Raw genomic sequence first — 16418 nt, forward strand, 5'->3', positions numbered from 1 at the left:
CCAGCTCTCCTCTCCAGTTAAGCAGGATCCTGAGCAAAAGATGATGGGTGGGAAAGGAAGGGTCGGGGGCCCAGCACATCGGAACACGGTGGGGGTGAAGACAGAGGCTGCAGAGGGAGCCCCTAGATAGAAAAGATGTGTCGGGTGCCACGACCAGCCAAGGGGAATGCAGAGTGCAGGCCGGGATCCCTCCAAGCTACTAACCCCCACCCCCCCTCTGCCCCCATCCTGCCCAGCCTCACTCAGCTCCTGCCTGGTGCCCAGCACTGGGTGAGGCTGGAGGACAGTGATGACTGAGACCCACCTGCCCTGTAGGAGCTGAGTCTCTTGAGTAGCTGGACTTGGAATCAGAAATGAAGTGGAACCGTAGCAACCTGGGGTGAAGGGTGTGGATGGTGTGAACCCAGGGACTTGGGAGCCCAGAGGTGGCCCGGCTGTCCTGGAAGGCTTCTTAGTGGGGTCCTGGGCACAGGATGGCTTCCCCTGGGCGGGTCCCCTCCCAGCCTGGCTGGATCGCGGGCTCACTGGTCCCTGAGCACGGGGCTCTCCCTCCAGAGTTCCCTCCTTCCTGGAGCAGACCCCGGGGGCCCCCCGGGCTCCCCCTTCCCACCCACTCCTCCATCCCTCAGGCCCTGGTCACTAGAGCAGCAGCTGCATGACACCCCGGGGGGAGCCCCAAGTCTCAGGTGAGCTCACTGATTGGCCTGGCGCCCCGCCGCTCAGCTCAGGGGGCTCCTGCTGGCTCCACCCTGTGCGCCCCGGGCCGCCTCTGCGCTCCCGGGACAGACGCCGACCGGGGCCTCCTCCTGGGGTGGGAACCACGTGCTGCTCAAGGCGGGTCCTCGCAACAGCACCCCTGCGACAGGGACTCAGTTTTCTCCATCTACAGATGGAGAGCGGGGATCAGAACCACGCCCGCGGCCACACGGAGCTGTCCTGATGCTAAACCTGCAGGGACACCGCGGGGCTCGGAGCGAACCCCGCCCGGGTCTGCACCCGTCCCTGGCGTGCCCAGCCCAGCCCACCCGGGCACGGAGGCAGTGCGCACGCGCGCCACGCCCCCCGCCCAGGCGCGCGGACTACAACCCCCAGGATGCACCAGGCCACGGCGACCTCGTAGAGCCCTTTTCAAACCGACCAATCGCAGCCCGCGCCGCTCCCGCCGCGCCGCGTTTAAATCCGGGGCGGAGGCGTGCGGGCGGCGGCGTCGCAGCAGGTAGGGGGGGAGGGGGCCCGGTGGGCTCGGGGCGGGGGCGGCGGCGGCCCGCGCATGCTCCGTGGGGACCTTGGCGGATCAAAGCCCCGTAGCCTCGCCGGGAGCCGGGTCTGCCGTTGCCGCCCCCGGAGCTCCGGGCCCGCAGGGGCGCCCCGCGGAGGCCGGGCCGCGTCTCAGCTGCCTGGAGCCGCCTCCCGGGTGGCCTGCGGCCGACGCCCGCTCACGGCTGCCCCCTCCTCCCTGCAGCCCGCCCGGATAGCCCGGGGCATGGAAGGCGGCGGCGGCGAGGAGCCTGCGGCCGGCCCGCCCCGAGAAGCGGAGATGGAGGCGCCCAGGAAGGAGGGTACGGCCGTCGCTGCGCCCCGAGGCTGGGCGCTCAGGGAGGCTGGGGGCCCCGGGAGCTCAGGGAGGCTGGGAGACCGGGTCCGGGGAGCTCATCAGGGAAGCTGGGGGCACCGGGCCCCGGGAGCTCAGGAAGGCTGCGGGCCCCGGGAGCTCAGGGAGGCTGGGGGGACCGGGTCCGGGGAGCTCATCAGGGAGGCTGGGGGCCCCGGGAGCTCAGGGAGGCTGGGGCCCCGGGAGCTCAGGGAGGCTGGGGGCACCGGGAGCTCAGGGAGGCTGGGGGCACCGGGAGCTCAGGGAGGCTGGGGGGACCGGGTCCGGGGAGCTCATCAGGGAGGCTGCGGGCCCCGGGCCCCGGGAGCTCAGGGAGGCTGCGGGCATTGGGCCCCGGGAGCTCATCAGGGAGGCTGGGGGCAGCGGGTCCGGGAGCTCATCAGGGAGGCTGCAGGCACCGGCCCCGGGAGCTCAGGGAGGCTGCGGGCACTGGGTGCGGGAGCTCACTCACTCACGGGCTCCGGGCCCAGGGGACGCACGGAGGCGCCTGTCTTCTTATTGTTACTAATTTAAATCCTCACCCAGAGACGTGACTTTCCTTGATGTAGAGGAAGGGGCCGGGAGAGGGAGGGAAAGAGAAGCATCCTCCAGGTGCCTCCCACCTGCGCCCCAACGGGGCTCTAACCCGCGACTCCTGGGTGCAGGGGCCCCGCTCCACCCAGCCGAGCACACCAGCCAGGGCCTGTCTGCCTCTTTATCTTTGGTTTTTCTCCCCCCACCTTGCCGCCCAGCTTTAAGTTCTCCCCTGAACGGGATTGTCACCGCCTTTGTTTGCTGCAGCACCCCCAGTGCCCGCAGCACCCCCAGAACACCCCCCGGGGCTCCGCGGGCACCGGGATGCTTGTGGGACTGACTGGGATCCTTTCTGTCTGTCGGCTGCTGGTTCCCACCTACTAACCGGGCTCAGGGCCTTCTCTACCCTGTGAGTGAGTCAGCCCGGCTGTGACTTCGCTGTCTGGTTGGCTTCCACTCAGGTGTGAGTGTCCAGGTGAGAGCACCTGAGGCCTCACGGATGCGTTAAGGGCAGTGTCCTCTTTTTCTGTTTTTTTTTTTGTTGTTTTTTTAAATATATCTCTATTGATTTCAGAGAGAGGAAAGGAGAGGGAGAGAGAGAGATAGAAACATCAATGATGAGAGAGTCACTGATCCCGCAACCCGGGCATGTGCCCTGACCAGGAATCGAACCCCGATCGCCTGGATCTTAGGTCAATGCTCAACTGCTGAGCCACGCCCGGCTGGGCCTCTTTTTCTGTTAAAGCGGGTTATCCTCTGCTCCCCAACACCCACGTGGGGCAGGCAGACTGGGTGGCCAAGTGCCCGTAACACCTCCACTGTGCAGAAACCGCCCTAGAGGCTTTGCTAACCTTCGTCCATTCTTCAGGGCACTGAGGAAGGCGTCTGCAGCTGCCCTCTCTGTTTACTGTGGCATCCTTTCCAGATGCCGGTCCCGGTCCCTTCCACCTGCGCTGAGCCCGCTGCCTCTCTCCAGGACTTCAGCCCTCTGCCGCCCTCCCCTTGCACCCTTGCTTCTGTCCGTCCGTTGCCTCTCACATCGACACGCAGATGCACTCCTGTCCCGCGTGTCCCCGTGGCCTCTCCACTGCAGTGTCTGCCGCGCTCAGAGCTTTCTCTGTTGGCTTTGCTATTTTTTCACATCCCTCAACCCCAACCAACCCCTCCTGCCCTCACCCCTCCACTCAAGCTGCTTTCATTAGTCATGACATTTTTTTTTTTTTTTTTAATTATTGATTTCAGAGAGAGGGAGGGAGAGAGAGAGATGGAAACATCAATGATGAGAGAGTCATGGATCGGCTGCTTCCTGCTGGAGATTGAGCCCAAAACCTGGGCATGTGCCCTGACCGGGAATCAAACCGCGATCTCCTGGATCCTAGGTCGATGCTCAACTGCTGAGCCACGCCGGCTGGGCGAAGGTTTCTTTTTTCTGTCCTTTGGAGCAATGTAAATAGTTTTGGAATTTTGTATTATTTAAAGACTTGATAGAATTATCCTATGAAACCACCTGGGACTCAGGTTTTCCAGGGGAGAATCACTCTTTAATAAATTTGTCCAGTTTTTTAAAAGATTTTTTTCTTAGTCCTGGTGTCAAGTTTTATAAATAAATTAATTTATATAATTTAGGTACAAGAAATAAATTCTATTTTCTGGAAAATTATCCATTTCAGTCAAGTGCTTAGGTTATGTGCATGGAGTTGAGCAAACTTGTTTATGAATCTTTTACTATCCTCTCTCTCTGGTTACTGTTGTTTATTTCTTTTGTGCATTTGTGCTCTCCACCTTTCCCTTGATTAGGTAATAGGACTAATTGAATTGACTAATTAGGGCCTAATTAGGATATTAGTACTTTTTTGGTTTTGTGGTTTTGCTAAGCTTGCTAAGACATGCTTTGTGAAGTCCTGTATAAGCCTGATTGAAGTTTCAGTTCAGTGCATCTTGATAGATAATTGCTGAGGGCACAGACCCTTGGCTGGACATTGGGGAGTTTGGGAGAATTAGATGTTTGTCTTGGAGGAGCTCACAGTGTAGTTGGGGCCACAGGAGAGTCAGGAGACATTTATAGAATAGTGAGGCCGATTCAGTGGTGGAGAACAGGTTTGGGTGCTGTGGGAGCCCCAGGGAGAAGCAGGCTGGAGTGGGAGCAGGAGCTAGAGGAGGGAGCGCCCCACTCCCAGCAGAGGGACCCCCTAACCCAGAGCCTGACTGTTAGAGGGGGGTCAGGCTAGTAAACACATCTGGCTGTGAAGGCACCATGGTGGGAATGTGGACGTGGTTCAGATGGGCTCCAAGAAGAGGCGGCAGTCAACAAACACGTCTACTCATGGAGTCCCTACTGTGTGTTTGAACAGTACTGAATTTGTTTTCAAAAGGGGAATAGCTGTTTTGTAGTTTGTAAGCAGGGTGTTTATCTGAAAATGTTCTGTACCTGAGGACGACTTGGCTAGTCTCGGGTAGCCACCTGAATGATGGGAGAAGTGCAGTTTAGATTATGTCTTAAAACCAGTACTGGGGCCCAGCTGGTGTGGCTCGGTGATTGAGTGTCCACCTATCAACCAGGAGGTCACGGGTCCATCCCCAGTCAGGGCACAGGCCCGAGTTGTGGGCTTGATCTCCAAGTAGGGGGCATGCAGGAGGCAGCCGATCAGTGACTCTCATCATTGATGTTTCTGTCTCTCTCCCTCTCTCTGAAATTAGTAAAAACATATTAAAAAAAAAAAAAAAGCACTTGGGCTTTGGGAACAGCTTAGCGAACATTGAATATCAGGTGCTATTTTACAAAACAAAATGCAAAACGTAAGGTAATCTAGAGCCCCCTATGACAATGTGACCATTAAAATGATGGTAAGTTACACTTTGGGGAGTGAAATTTCGTAAGCATTTTGATAGCGATAGAGACAGCTGTTTTTCTGTTTACTGGCGCCAGCCCTAAAATAACGGCAGACTTTCTCCCCCCAGAACTTCTTCTTTTGGCCGATGAAAAATTTGACTTCGATCTTTCGTTGTCTTCTTTAAGGTAAACAGCTGAGTTTTCTTCCCTGGCCTTGGGCGTAGCTGCAGTCAAATCCCCCCTTTAAGTGCCGGCGTGATTAATAATCCTTTTCTTTCACAACAGTGCGGAAGAAGACAACGAGGTCTTTTTTGGGCCTGTTGGGCACAAGGAAAGGTGTATCGCTGCCAGTTTAGAGTTAAATAGCCCCAGTCCCGCAGAGCCTCTTTTGCCGGCATCAGGAAGCCCCTTCCGCTGGAGCCCCCTCAGCGGGGAGAAGTTCGTGGAGGTTTACAAGGAGGCTCGCTTGCTGGCCTTGCAGATAGAGAGCAGCAGCAGGAGCGCGGCCGCCCCAGCCAGGCACGAGGACCCCGGGAGCCAGGCCGTGGAGAGGTTTATACAGGAGTCCAGGTTAAAAATGGACCTGTTCGAGAGAGAACATAAAACCAAGAAAAGCCCCACCTCACTTAAGAGGGAGACGTACTACCTGGCAGACAGCCCCCTGGGGGGACCGCCGGCGGCGGGGATCCAGCCCCCCTCGGGCGCGGGCCCACAGCGTGCGCCTGCCCAGGCCGGCCTCCCCCAGACGCAGGGCCCGCCGCTCTCTTCCTGTTCTCTGCCCGTGGAACCAAGTCCCGCTCACCCTCCGAGCCTGGCAGCGGCTCAGAAGAAGGTGGTCAGCAAGCTGCTGCGGCCCCGCGCGGCGTCTGTGAGAGGAAGGAGCACGCACTTGGCCCTGGAGAAGGTAGGCAGCCTCGCCCGGGTGCCGGTCGGGACGCGGGAGGCTCCCTTGCTGACGAGCCTCCGAGGTTCGCCCTGTCGTGGGAACCTTTACTGGAGGACCCCGGAGGTGGAGCTGCTCGAGGGCTCATGGTAGTGGGAGAGCAGGAGCTGGGAGCTGGGCAGGGCCGCCTTGCTGATGTCAGGACTTAAAGACTCCTCCTCGGAAATTCTGGTCGACATTTTTCTTTGATTTTGTCACAACACTGGACATGCCACCCACTAGGGGTTTCATTTGCATTAACAAGCAACTTCCAAAAATCCCCTCCTGGAGTATCTGTGCATCTTTCTCCTGACTGTGACTTAGTTTAGATGCTTCCGTCCCGGGTGTTAACCAGTGGGCTGTCCTGGGACATGGCAGTGGGCAGATGTGCCTGTGGGCATGACCAGCCAGCTCCAGGAAGCTGTGTCTTGGAGGCTCGTGGGGGAGACACTGGGGTAGGGGAAGGTGGGTGTCGGGAAGAGGGCACTAGGGCAAGGGAAGGTGGGTGTCGGGAAGACTGCTTCCAGGTTTAGCCTGAAGTGTCTCCAGCTGAGGCCCTGTCTCTCCTGGTATTTATTATCTCACCTCGTTTTTAATAAGAAGGCCGAGTCCGTCATTGTTTTGTCCGTGGGGAGTTGGTGGAGGAAGTGAGCTGCTGCTCCCCTCTATCTTGCTGATGAATGAAGGAGCCCCCGACCTCGGGGACATAGATGGCGTCTGCAGGTGCTCCAGAGCCAAGCCTCAGTGTCTGTACTGTGTTAAATTCTGGACAGTTCTCACGTTTCAGTTTTAAAATTTCAGCCTACGAGAGAAAAACCAGCCAGTCCTTCCAGGACGAAAACCCTCAGTGAAAAGGAACCCCGTGGGGACATGCCCCCTGACAAGCCCAGCGCTGCCCAGGATGCTACCAGCTTGCCAGCCAGAGGAAGCCACCTGGTCCAGGGCAAGCGGTCGCTCCCTGTGCCTAACAAGGTGGGCTGGCTGGGCCCTCGGGTGGGCTGTGGCCTGTGAGCGGAGGGAGGAAGGCGGCAGCTTTGTATGTGTGGGATGCGTCTCTGCGTTAAAATGAAGGTTGGGAATGGGATCCCTGGGAGGCAGTTGGGCACAGTGCCCACTGTGAGCTGTGCGGGTAGAGAGAAGGTACCTCTCTGTACGTCTCTGGTCACGTCAGTGTGTCTGAGGCAGAGCTAGGTGCTCTCTGTGCCCTCATGGTCGTGGCGGGATGACGTGGGATGTCCTTGCCTGAAACCTCAGCTCCTCCCAGGCATGGGACTAACTGTCCACATCTTTGCTGTTTGCCCATCAGCACTGGTGGCCAAACCGAGCTGTATGGACTTGCACAAACTGCCCAAAGCTGGCCCCACAGCTGCTGATTCCGTGGGGCTATCTGGGCCCCCAAGTCCACATTCCAGCGGGCACCCTGGTGAGGCTCCCGCGGGACTCTGAGAAGTGCTGCTTGACCTTCCTCTTCTCATTCAAGATGATAATTATTAAGTTATTAAAAATTATTTTAAAGCACCCCACTTTCACAGGAATAAGGAATGGGTGGGTAATGAGACCTTTGCTGAGTTTTAACATTTTTTTCAGGTGGGGCCGAAGAAAACCCTGTTAAAGCCACCTGGCTGTGCTGTCAGTCTCGCAAGGAAGCCCCGTTCCCGGGGGTCTGTCTCTGGCGTGAGCACCAGTGTGTGCACTTCCCCAGCGGCTGGCACAGGTAAGGCACCCGCCACTCAGCTTGGACCCAGAGCTGGCCAGGCAAGGCCCTGAGTGCTGGCCGTCCCTCAAAGACGGTTCTCACAGACCCACTTAGGCTCAGCAGAAGGCTCTGGAAGGCTTGTGGTCTGAGCAGGGGAGACTGTCAGGGTCCTCGCCCGGGGGGTGCTTCCCCTCCCTCAGGGAGAGATACACTCAGAGGGCAGTTTAGTTTAGGGTGGTACAAGCCATCCCAAAGTGGGCGAGCGCTCAGGTGCCCAAGACCAGCCCCTGAGGACATGTAGCCAGGTGTGGGTGTTCAGAATAGGACTGTTCCAGGTAATCTTGTGCCTGTGACCCTTTAACTCCTGGATGAGTGTTTAAATCGCGGCTGCGAGTGGTGAAGGTAGGAGCCCTAGAGGCCGTGCGGAGAGGCCTGGGTCTCCTGCTCTGAAGGACGAGCCCCTCCTCAGATTGTTTGCTGCATGGACTCGGATGCTCATCCAGGCACACAGTGTGCGCTTTGTTCAGAGCGTGAGCAGTGTCAGCTGGAGTCCGGGTGATCTGATTTGGAATCCTCCCTGCCGGGTGGGGGTCACAGGAACTTAAGTTGTTTCCATAGTTTTATAGACTGAGGGGGGAGACCTCCGGCAGTGTCCTGTGGGCGTTAGAACGGTAACAGGTGCCAGCCTGGCCCGTGGCCCGTGTTCAGGGAGGAAGTTCCGTGACACCAGGGTTAGGACGTCTGTTTTGCCGCATTGGTCCAGGTGTCAGCACCACTTTTGTGGATGGCGTCTGCACTCCGCACTCTGGGAAAGGTTGGGGCAGATTGAACGGGGGGCCTCTGGGTCGGATACGGAGTCGGGGCAGGAATGTGGTGTGCCCGCTACGCCTGGTATAACGTGAGCTGTGGCGTCGGTCACGCTCTTACAGTTTTTTTATTTTTATTTTTCTAATCCTCACCTGAGGATATTCGTTCCATCCACTCTGCTAGGGTGGGTGTCTGCTGCCGCGTGGTCAGTGAGCACGGGGGCGTGAGCTTGTGTGCCCTCGTACGCACCTTGGTCACTGTCTAGAATCAGCCTCAGGACACACTTGGCCGGGCCAGGAGCAGCCTGGGCTGCCGCGTGTGAGGATGTTGCCTGGTGGACACGCAGGACGTTGGTGATCGTGTCATATGTTTTTATATGGGAATCATCCTGACAGTGGTGATCTTTCTCACTGGGAAGCATTTTAAGCAGTTATGTTGAAGAGAGCTTACCTTATGTGTGTGTGTCAAATAACATCGTAGAGTGAAGATCACGTAAGCCTGAGTGGTGACTGGATCTGTGTGTCTCCCCTTCCAGCTAAATCAAGCGAATGCCCAAGCGTCTCCGCAGAGAGCTCCCGGCCTCCTTCCAACCCCAGCCAGCCAGGCCGAGCGGGAGCCACCGCTGTCCGGCCGGCTCTGCAGGCGGGCCCTGCGGCTGTGTGCGGGCAGAGCCGGTGCCCCGGGCTGGCCGAGCCCGCAGCCGAGCCGCCCCTGGCGCCCGCCACGCCGGCTCTCCCCCAGCCACGGACGCCGGAACAGGGAGGCCCGAGGCTGAATGCTCAGTCCAGTTTGCCCCGATCTTCTCAGCTGAGCCGGGCTGGGAGTGCCAGGCGAGACTCCATTCTGAATTCCAAGTCGAAGGGGACGCCTGCCCCTACGAACCAGTTTAAAATTCCCAAGTTTCCTACTGGTGAGTAAAAGAGAAGTTTTCTTGTGTTTTTAGAATAGTGAAAAATTTATATTTAACGTTTAAAAATGACCGGTTTTGGTGACGACGATTTCTTCGTGCTCTTTTCCTTAGGGCACCTTGCGCGTGTCCCTGGCTCGTTCGGATGCGAGGCCGGGGGTGTCTAATCCTGCACCCCTCCCTCCAGGCAGCACCTTGTCCCCTGCTGCTCTTAGGATTCCTCTTGCTGTCTCAGCACTTGGATCATGCGAATTGCACTGTGGTTTTCTTTGTGTTTAGTGTGCCTGAGGGTACTTCACTTCTTTGTTCTGTGGGTGGATTTTTTTATTATTTTATTTTATTTTTTTAATCTTCACACAAGGATATTTTTTCCATTGCTTTTCAGAGGGAGGGAGGGAGGAACATGAATGTGAGACAGATACATGGACTGGTTGCCTCCCACACACACCCCAGCCAGGGGCGGGAAGTGAACCTGCAACCCAGGTACGTGCCCTTGACCGGGAATTGAACCCGTGATCTTCCAGTGAGCAGGCTGACACTCTAACCATTGAGCCACGCTGGCCAGGGCCATGGGTGGATATTTTTTATCAAATCTGGAAAAATCAGATATTTATTTTGCTTCTCCTCTTTTCCCGAGACTCTAAGCACGTGTGTAGCAGACTTCTTGGTGCTTACGGGTCAGCGAGGCTGTTCCCTTTTTCCAGCCCTTCTCTTGTGCTAACACTGTCCTATCTTCAGGTTCAGGTATCTTTCTTCTGTGTGTGTCTGATCTGCTGCTAAGCCTATCTGGTTAATTTTTTATTCCCTACATTATAGTTTCCCCATTTTTGTCCCCATGGTGTTTGTGTTTTCTTTTAAATTCTTGAACATGTTTATAATTGTTGTTTCAAGGCCTGTTTCTCCTAATCCCATCCTCCCTGTCATTCTGGGGTCTGTTTCCTGGTTATGGTCAATTTTCCCACTTCTTCGCATGTTTAATACTTTTTTATTGTCTGCCAGACATTGAAATTTCACATTTCCAAATGTCTGGGTTGGGTTGTCTGTCTTTAAGGAGCTGCATGTTGCTGTGGCAGGCAGTGAACTTCAAGACAGTTAGTTCCTTCTGAGGCTTCTTTTCGAGCTGCAGTGGCACAAGTCTCAAAGAGCCTTCGCTCTGGGGCAGTTCGGCCCTGCTGCTGACGTGTGGCCTCCCCCAGTCTCTGCTGAGTAGGCTGTGTCCCAGGGCCTCCAGCTGGCTGCTGGGGTGTGAGCGTGTCCCGGCCATGTGAGTGTGTTCCAGCTGTGTGAGTGAGTCCCGGCTGTGTGAGCGTGTCCCACTTGTGTGAGCCATGTGAGTGTGTCCCGGCCGTGTGAGCATGTCCCAGCCGTGTGAGCAGAGGCAGTTTTCCCAGCACTTCTCGACTCGGCAGTTTGGCGTCTCGCCCAACACGTGTGCAGCTGCTCACTGTGCACCTAATGAGTTTGTTTGGCACCAAACGGTGTACGAGCCACATGCTTCCTCTCTCGTCTCAGGTGAACCCCCAGACAGCACGACGCCCAGGTTCTCTCAGGCACAGAGGCCGCAGTCCTGCGCGTCGGCGGGGAGGTAAGGGGCCACATGACTATAAACAGACGCGCACCTGCTGACTTCTCGCAGTTCCCTCGTACACACGGGGACCCCACGGCCCGGCCATGCCTCCGGGCCTTGCCCCGTCTCTCAGTGTCACTTCTACCTCCACCGCAGTTCACTTAGGCGCAGGCTGGCCCCCTGCGGGGCGGTTCTCCGCCAGGCCACCCAGTGGAGCCGCCTTCAGAGCTGCTGCCACAGGCACCGCCAGGGAGGGAAGGAGATATGCCTGGGGAACAGGTGCCCTGGTGACTCACTTGTGTCCTCACTTGGCTCTGACAGCTGTGAGCCTGGGAGTGAATGAGCACACAGTGGCCCTGCACGTCCACGTGTGCCCAGCGACCCGCTGTGGGTCAGGGTGTCCTATGGGAGTATTTGTGCCAGTGAAGCACAGATCTCTTCTGAACCTCCTGAGAAGCATGTTCTCCTGCCACCACCTGTGAAGTGTGGTTACACTTGATGGGTACTTGTGAGGACAGAGGCGGGGCCTTGCCCAAGGAGTCACCAGGCCCACGCCAGGGTACAGGGTCGGGGGCAGCCCCACGGGGAGCAGCCCACATGGGCGCTGCTGGCTTGACTCTGTTGTGTTGAAACGTAGGACTTCCTGCTATGTTAGCATGTTGGCTGAATAGCTAGGTGTTTCCACTGTCATATGTACTTAAGATCCCGGTTCTGTCTTTCCAGGGTCGTCTACAGCACCCCTGCTCGGTGTTCCTCAGGGCTGGCCCCAAGGACCCCTTTGAGCACCAAACGCATGTCCTGCTTGCCCACACCTGCCAGCCGTCGGCTCTCCGGCCTTCCATGGGTGACCCCTAAAACCATGCCCAGGACTCTGGCTTCTCCCCTGTGTGCATCTGCTCGGAGACTTTCCTCTGAGCCCCGGAGAAAGTCTGCAGTGAGGTGAGAGAAAAATAAAGGCCGTAGTGAGTCTTTGTTAGCTCAAAGCCTCCAGTGAGTCCGGTGCTGGGGAGGCTGCCTGTCTGTGTGAAGTCACCTCAGGCGCCCGGCTCACCACACCAGGGACACGCTAATCAGAAGCTCGGAGGCAGCTCTTACAGGTCGCCCTGCTCCTCCGGGCTGGGGAGGGTGGGGGAGGTGTTCCAGACGCAGCTGGTGGAAACGGGAATTACGGTGGATTGTTCAGAAAGGTTGTCAAAATCCAGCTACAGCCCGGCCGGGTGTGGCTCAGTGGTTGAGCGTCAACCTAGGATCCAGGTGATTGGGGTTCGATTCCTGGTCAGGGCACATGCCCGGATTATAGGCAGGAGGCAGCCAATCAATGACTCTCTTATCATTGATGTTTTTCTCGCTCTCTCACCCTCTCCTTTCCTCTCTCTGAAACCAATAAAGATATATTTAAAAAAAAAAATCCGGCTACACACACCTCTGACCCCAGCAGTCCTGCCGCCCATGAGACTGCAGCTCAGGCACAGAGATGCCTGCGGCAGCCGGAGACACTGGCGGCAACCACTGGAAACCAGCCAGCAGTTAGGTCGCCAGGCAGAGGCCTGGGTGAGCCCTGTACCCCCTGACCTGCGGGCGTTTCCATAGGAATCCTGAGCGAGAGGGTGCAGAGGAGGGCGTGGAACGGGACCCGTGTCTGTAAAAGAAACGATGGCTGAGAAAGAGGTCCTGGTGTGTGAAACTCTGCACCCGCCCACGGCAGGCGTGTGTGTCGCGTGTATTTATCTGTGTGCAGATGTCTCTCAGCCCTGTGAGAGTAGGGAAGCCTGGAAGGACACGGCCAGCGGCCAGCGTGTGTGTTAGACGGGGCGGGAGCAGACGAGGCAGGACCAAGGCTGTGCTCACACAAACGGACGTCCCAGTGTGTGACCAGTTACAGTGACCCGCTTAAGTACATTGTATGTTTCTACATGTAAATAGAGGAAAAAATTCTTTTTTCAGGTTGTTATAAACCGTTTAAAGTATTAAAAAGAATATAATGTATTAATTTACGGAAAATGCTTTCCGTGGTTTCATCTTGCAAGTCAGTCTGAGGGCCCGCTGGGCAGGCAGCCAGGTGGCCGGTGCGCACTGCGCCATCGGGAAACAGTCCTCAAAGCATCGTCTGCCCTGGAAGGGGGCGCTGTCACCGGGGGGCCCTGCTGTGGATTGTGTAACGAGGGGGTCCCACCTGTCCGGGCGTCAGGCCAGGCCAGCCTCCTGAGGCAGCGGCTGTGGGACGGCCCAGGGGCTCTCCCGGGCTGGTGGGTGGGCATGTCCGGCACAGGGAAGCTGCAGGGCTGCAGTCTCGGACGGAGGCCAGCTCCCCAAGTGACCTCGCTCCTTTCTTCCTGTTTAATAGCCTAAAGCAGAGGGAGTAAAATGGGTGCTGTTGACACCAGAAGGGCAGAGTTTCAGGGCTGATGGGACCTGGGAAATCAGTGCTGACGGAGCAGGGTGCTCCCCACTGTGGTCCCTTCTCCAACACCGGCCTGCACAGGACCTTCCTCACCACTTTCCCTCCTTCCTCTGCAGGACTGCTCCAGGGAGTGGAGGCAGGAGCCAGGCCGCACCCCGGGGCTCTGCAGTATCGCCTGACAAAAGCTTTTCTCCTCGGGCTGCGGTGCCGCAGGCTCTCCGGTTCTCCCCAGAAAAGGGTGATGTCACTGTTCCAGAAAGTTTCCCCACAGAACCAGCGCTGGATGAGGGACAGCCACCCGAGGAGACGGTCCCCCATGAGGTAAAGGAAATAGACTGCTTTCCTGTTCATCGGGTCAGCAGAACCGGCCTGGAAGCCACGTGGTAACTCAGGACGGGGCGGGTGGGGTCGCCCCTGCAGGGTTCCATCCTGGGATGCGGCCTCCAGGGCCAGCTGAGCCAGAGATAGGCCACTGACACCTGCAGCCTCTGGAGGGGGAAAAGGCCACACCTCTGCCCGTTTGACTGAGGGCAGGCTTCACAGGACATAGGGGAATCAGGGCAGAAGGGAGGGGTCCATGGGAGCTCCAGGGCTGGCCACTGGCAGGAGGGAGGTGCATAGGGCAGCCAGCTCTCCCCACCAAGAGCCCATCCCTGCCCTCCTTCTATGGTTTTCCAAACTGCTGGCCCCCTGGGACAGCAAGACCTGTTTTCCCAAGACGATGGGTAAAAGGATTCATGAATCGCCTCTACACCCTGTGTTCCTGTCCAGGCTGTTCTTGTGGACATCCAGCTGGATCAGCTTCGCATCACTCCGAAGGCAGGAGGCTCGCCCCTGGCCGACTACCCTCTCATTGACTTTGGCAACACTCCAGAGGCGAACGTGGCCCTGGGATCTGAAAGTCGGCCTCTGATCGACCTCCTGGTGAACACCCCGGACACAGACAGAAACACTGCACCCAAGCCGCTCCGCGAGGTGGGACAGGTGAGGCACGGCAGGAGGGCCCGTGTGGCTTCAGCCTTGGGTTGTGTCTGTTCTGGGTTTGTTCCTTGATTCTGGGACATCACAGTGACCCTGGAGAGTGGCCTTTGAGGCTTCTAAGGTAACATGTCTCGTGCACACCTCATATTTGGTGGCGAGAGCTCAAGGTTCCAGTCCCGCTGAGGATCCTGCCCAGGAACCCGGGAGCTCTCCAAGGGCTGGGGTCACAGCGTCTCTACTCCAGGGTCCCTGGTGCTGTGTGTGATGAGGAAACATGACTGTTTGGTGGACCGAGTGCTTCAATGGGTGGCATTTTCCCCTTCAAGTGGCCCTTGAGATGTCAGTGTGCCCGAGCCAGGTTTACTGAGTGGCTTTGGCCTGAGCCACAGCTGGGTGGCTCCTGGGTAGCCCAGGCTTCAGTAAACAAAGTCCCCGGTGTACGGTGTACGGCTGGGGTGGGGCCACAGGCATGCTCCGCTCACCTCCGCCACTTCTCTCCAGCAGCTGATAGACCTGTGCTCTCCTCTGATCCAGCTGAGCCCCGAGGCCAACAAAGAAAACATGGAGTCGCCGCTGCTCAAGTTCTGAGTGGAGTAAACTTCATTTCACTCTTTGCTACGAGAACTGTCCTAGAGAGGTTTTCAACCCCTAGAAATAAATCCTAGGGGCAACTGTATTGGAAAAAATATATTTGAACCTAAGTACAATTACTGTGGGGGGTTGTGGGTTGGGGGGTGTTCATACCCCCCTCGTTGTTGCTGCCGCCCCACACTGCGCGGGGTGCCTGTCCGGAGCCCTCCCGATGAAATCTGCTTTGAACCTTTTTTATGTAAAACAGCAAGCGACTCTTTTAATACCTAAGTTTGTATGAAAAGTTAAATATTCTAGATTTAAGTTAAACTGTAAAATAAACGAAAATACATTAAAGCATATCTTCATTTCCAAGCACACGGAATGTTTGTCTATCGTGCCAGTCGGTCGGCAAGACCCGGCGTCCAGGCTCCAGAGCCTGACGTGGGTGTTGCTGGGTGGGCCTCGGGCGCATCGTGCTAAGTGAGGAGTCAGGCCGAGAAAGAATCGCCGTGTGCTCTCGCTGACACCTGGAAACTCAAAGGAACCCACAGACACAACAGGCTGGTGGTTGCCAGAGGCGGGCGGTGGGGGTGGGCCACGCGGGGAAGGCGGCCTAAAGGTTCAAACTTCAATTGTTTTTTAAAACATCGTGGGGATGTGATGAAAACAAACTAATGGGAATAAAAAGGTCTCCATGCAGGCCCAGGTCTGGGGCAGGCGGAGCAGCCTGCACTCAGAGAAGGTGCCCGGGGACTCCGCCCTGCGGGCCGCACACCTGAGAATAGGCTGGGGGGGGGGGGCAGTGTGGCGTGGAGCGGGCCTGCTGCGAGGAGGGCTCCTCTGCAAACTGAGAAGACCGCGGATGTAACCCCGGCCCTGCTCCAGGCAGGAGCCTCCTGGTGGACGGCAGTGGGAAACCCTGGCAGCTAAGGGCCTCTGCTCAACATAGTCCCTGCCTGAAGCCGTTCTAATGGTTTGTTTTTTAAAAACTAGCTGGCCTGAAAACTGAATCTGTATAGATATTTGTTTTATGAGGAAATTTTGCAGACAGAAAATTGGATCCCTTTCTGGGCTCCCACCTGGTGCTCCCTGCAGGAGGCCAGGGAACCTGGGTCCCCAAGGGCTGAGGGAAGGGTGCTGGTTGAAGTGAATCCCCACCAGGAATGGTGACTCCTGTGGCCTCAAGAATAGGAAAGTGAAGTGAACAGGGATGGCATCGCTCTGCCTGGAGATAAAGCTTTAATTTAAAGATGCCCGGAGGTAAAAAACGAGGCAGCTTGCTGGAGGGACACCCTGGCCTGCCGGAGCCCTGGCCCGTTGGAGCAGACAGCCTGCGGGAACCACTCGTCTCTCCTCCCCCTCCTCCCTCTATTCTGTGGGCAGCAGAGGATTCAAGGATGCAGTATTATAGCCACGCGGGTCGTCTGATGCCCGGCCCCTCAGTTCGGAGAAAAACCAAAGTCTGGAACTGAATTCACTCAACAAATATTTATAGAGGCTATGTTTGGGCAGGCTGCGTTTCTGCCAGGGATACAGTGGGGTGCACAACTCATGCACCCCTGTATCTTCTGGGGGCTTAGCATTTGGTGGGAGAGAGGGACCGAATGGG

The 16418-nt window shown here is 57.1% G+C and overlaps 1 protein-coding gene across 2 annotated transcripts; it reads left to right on the forward strand.

Annotated features, from left to right (window-relative positions):
* The first annotated feature begins 1130 nt into the window (after positions 1-1130).
* Positions 1131-15168, forward strand: GTSE1 (G2 and S-phase expressed 1). Of its 2 annotated transcripts, XM_081129925.1 has the most exons (12): positions 1131-1216; positions 1463-1559; positions 5084-5141; positions 5241-5859; positions 6679-6849; positions 7465-7591; positions 8916-9290; positions 10800-10872; positions 11578-11793; positions 13372-13576; positions 14027-14239; positions 14741-15168. In XM_081129925.1, the coding sequence occupies exons 2-12, from the start codon at positions 1484-1486 to the stop codon at positions 14822-14824; spliced, it is 2217 nt and encodes a 738-aa protein (XP_080986051.1). In that variant the 5' UTR covers positions 1131-1216; positions 1463-1483; the 3' UTR covers positions 14825-15168. The 2 variants fall into 2 exon arrangements, with proteins under 2 accessions (XP_080986051.1, XP_080986050.1); XM_081129924.1 differs by lacking the exon at positions 1131-1216 and having other exon boundaries at positions 1251-1559.
* The last annotated feature ends 1250 nt before the right edge of the window (positions 15169-16418 follow it).

Source organism: Miniopterus schreibersii (assembly GCF_964146895.1).
Source record: "Miniopterus schreibersii genome assembly, chromosome: 2".
Taxonomy (NCBI): domain Eukaryota; kingdom Metazoa; phylum Chordata; class Mammalia; order Chiroptera; family Miniopteridae; genus Miniopterus; species Miniopterus schreibersii.

What these genes read in the sequence shown, in the direction of transcription:
- GTSE1 (XM_081129924.1), top strand. Translation starts at nt 1,271, where the DNA reads ATGCTCCGTGGGGACCTTGGCGGATCAAAGCCCCGTAGCCTCGCCGGG. An exon ending in CGCACTTGGCCCTGGAGAAG is followed by an intron (nt 5,860 to 6,678) that starts GTAGGCAGCCTC and finishes TTAAAATTTCAG; the next exon opens with CCTACGAGAGAAAAACCAGC. An exon ending in CGGAGAAAGTCTGCAGTGAG is followed by an intron (nt 11,794 to 13,371) that starts GTGAGAGAAAAA and finishes CTTCCTCTGCAG; the next exon opens with GACTGCTCCAGGGAGTGGAG.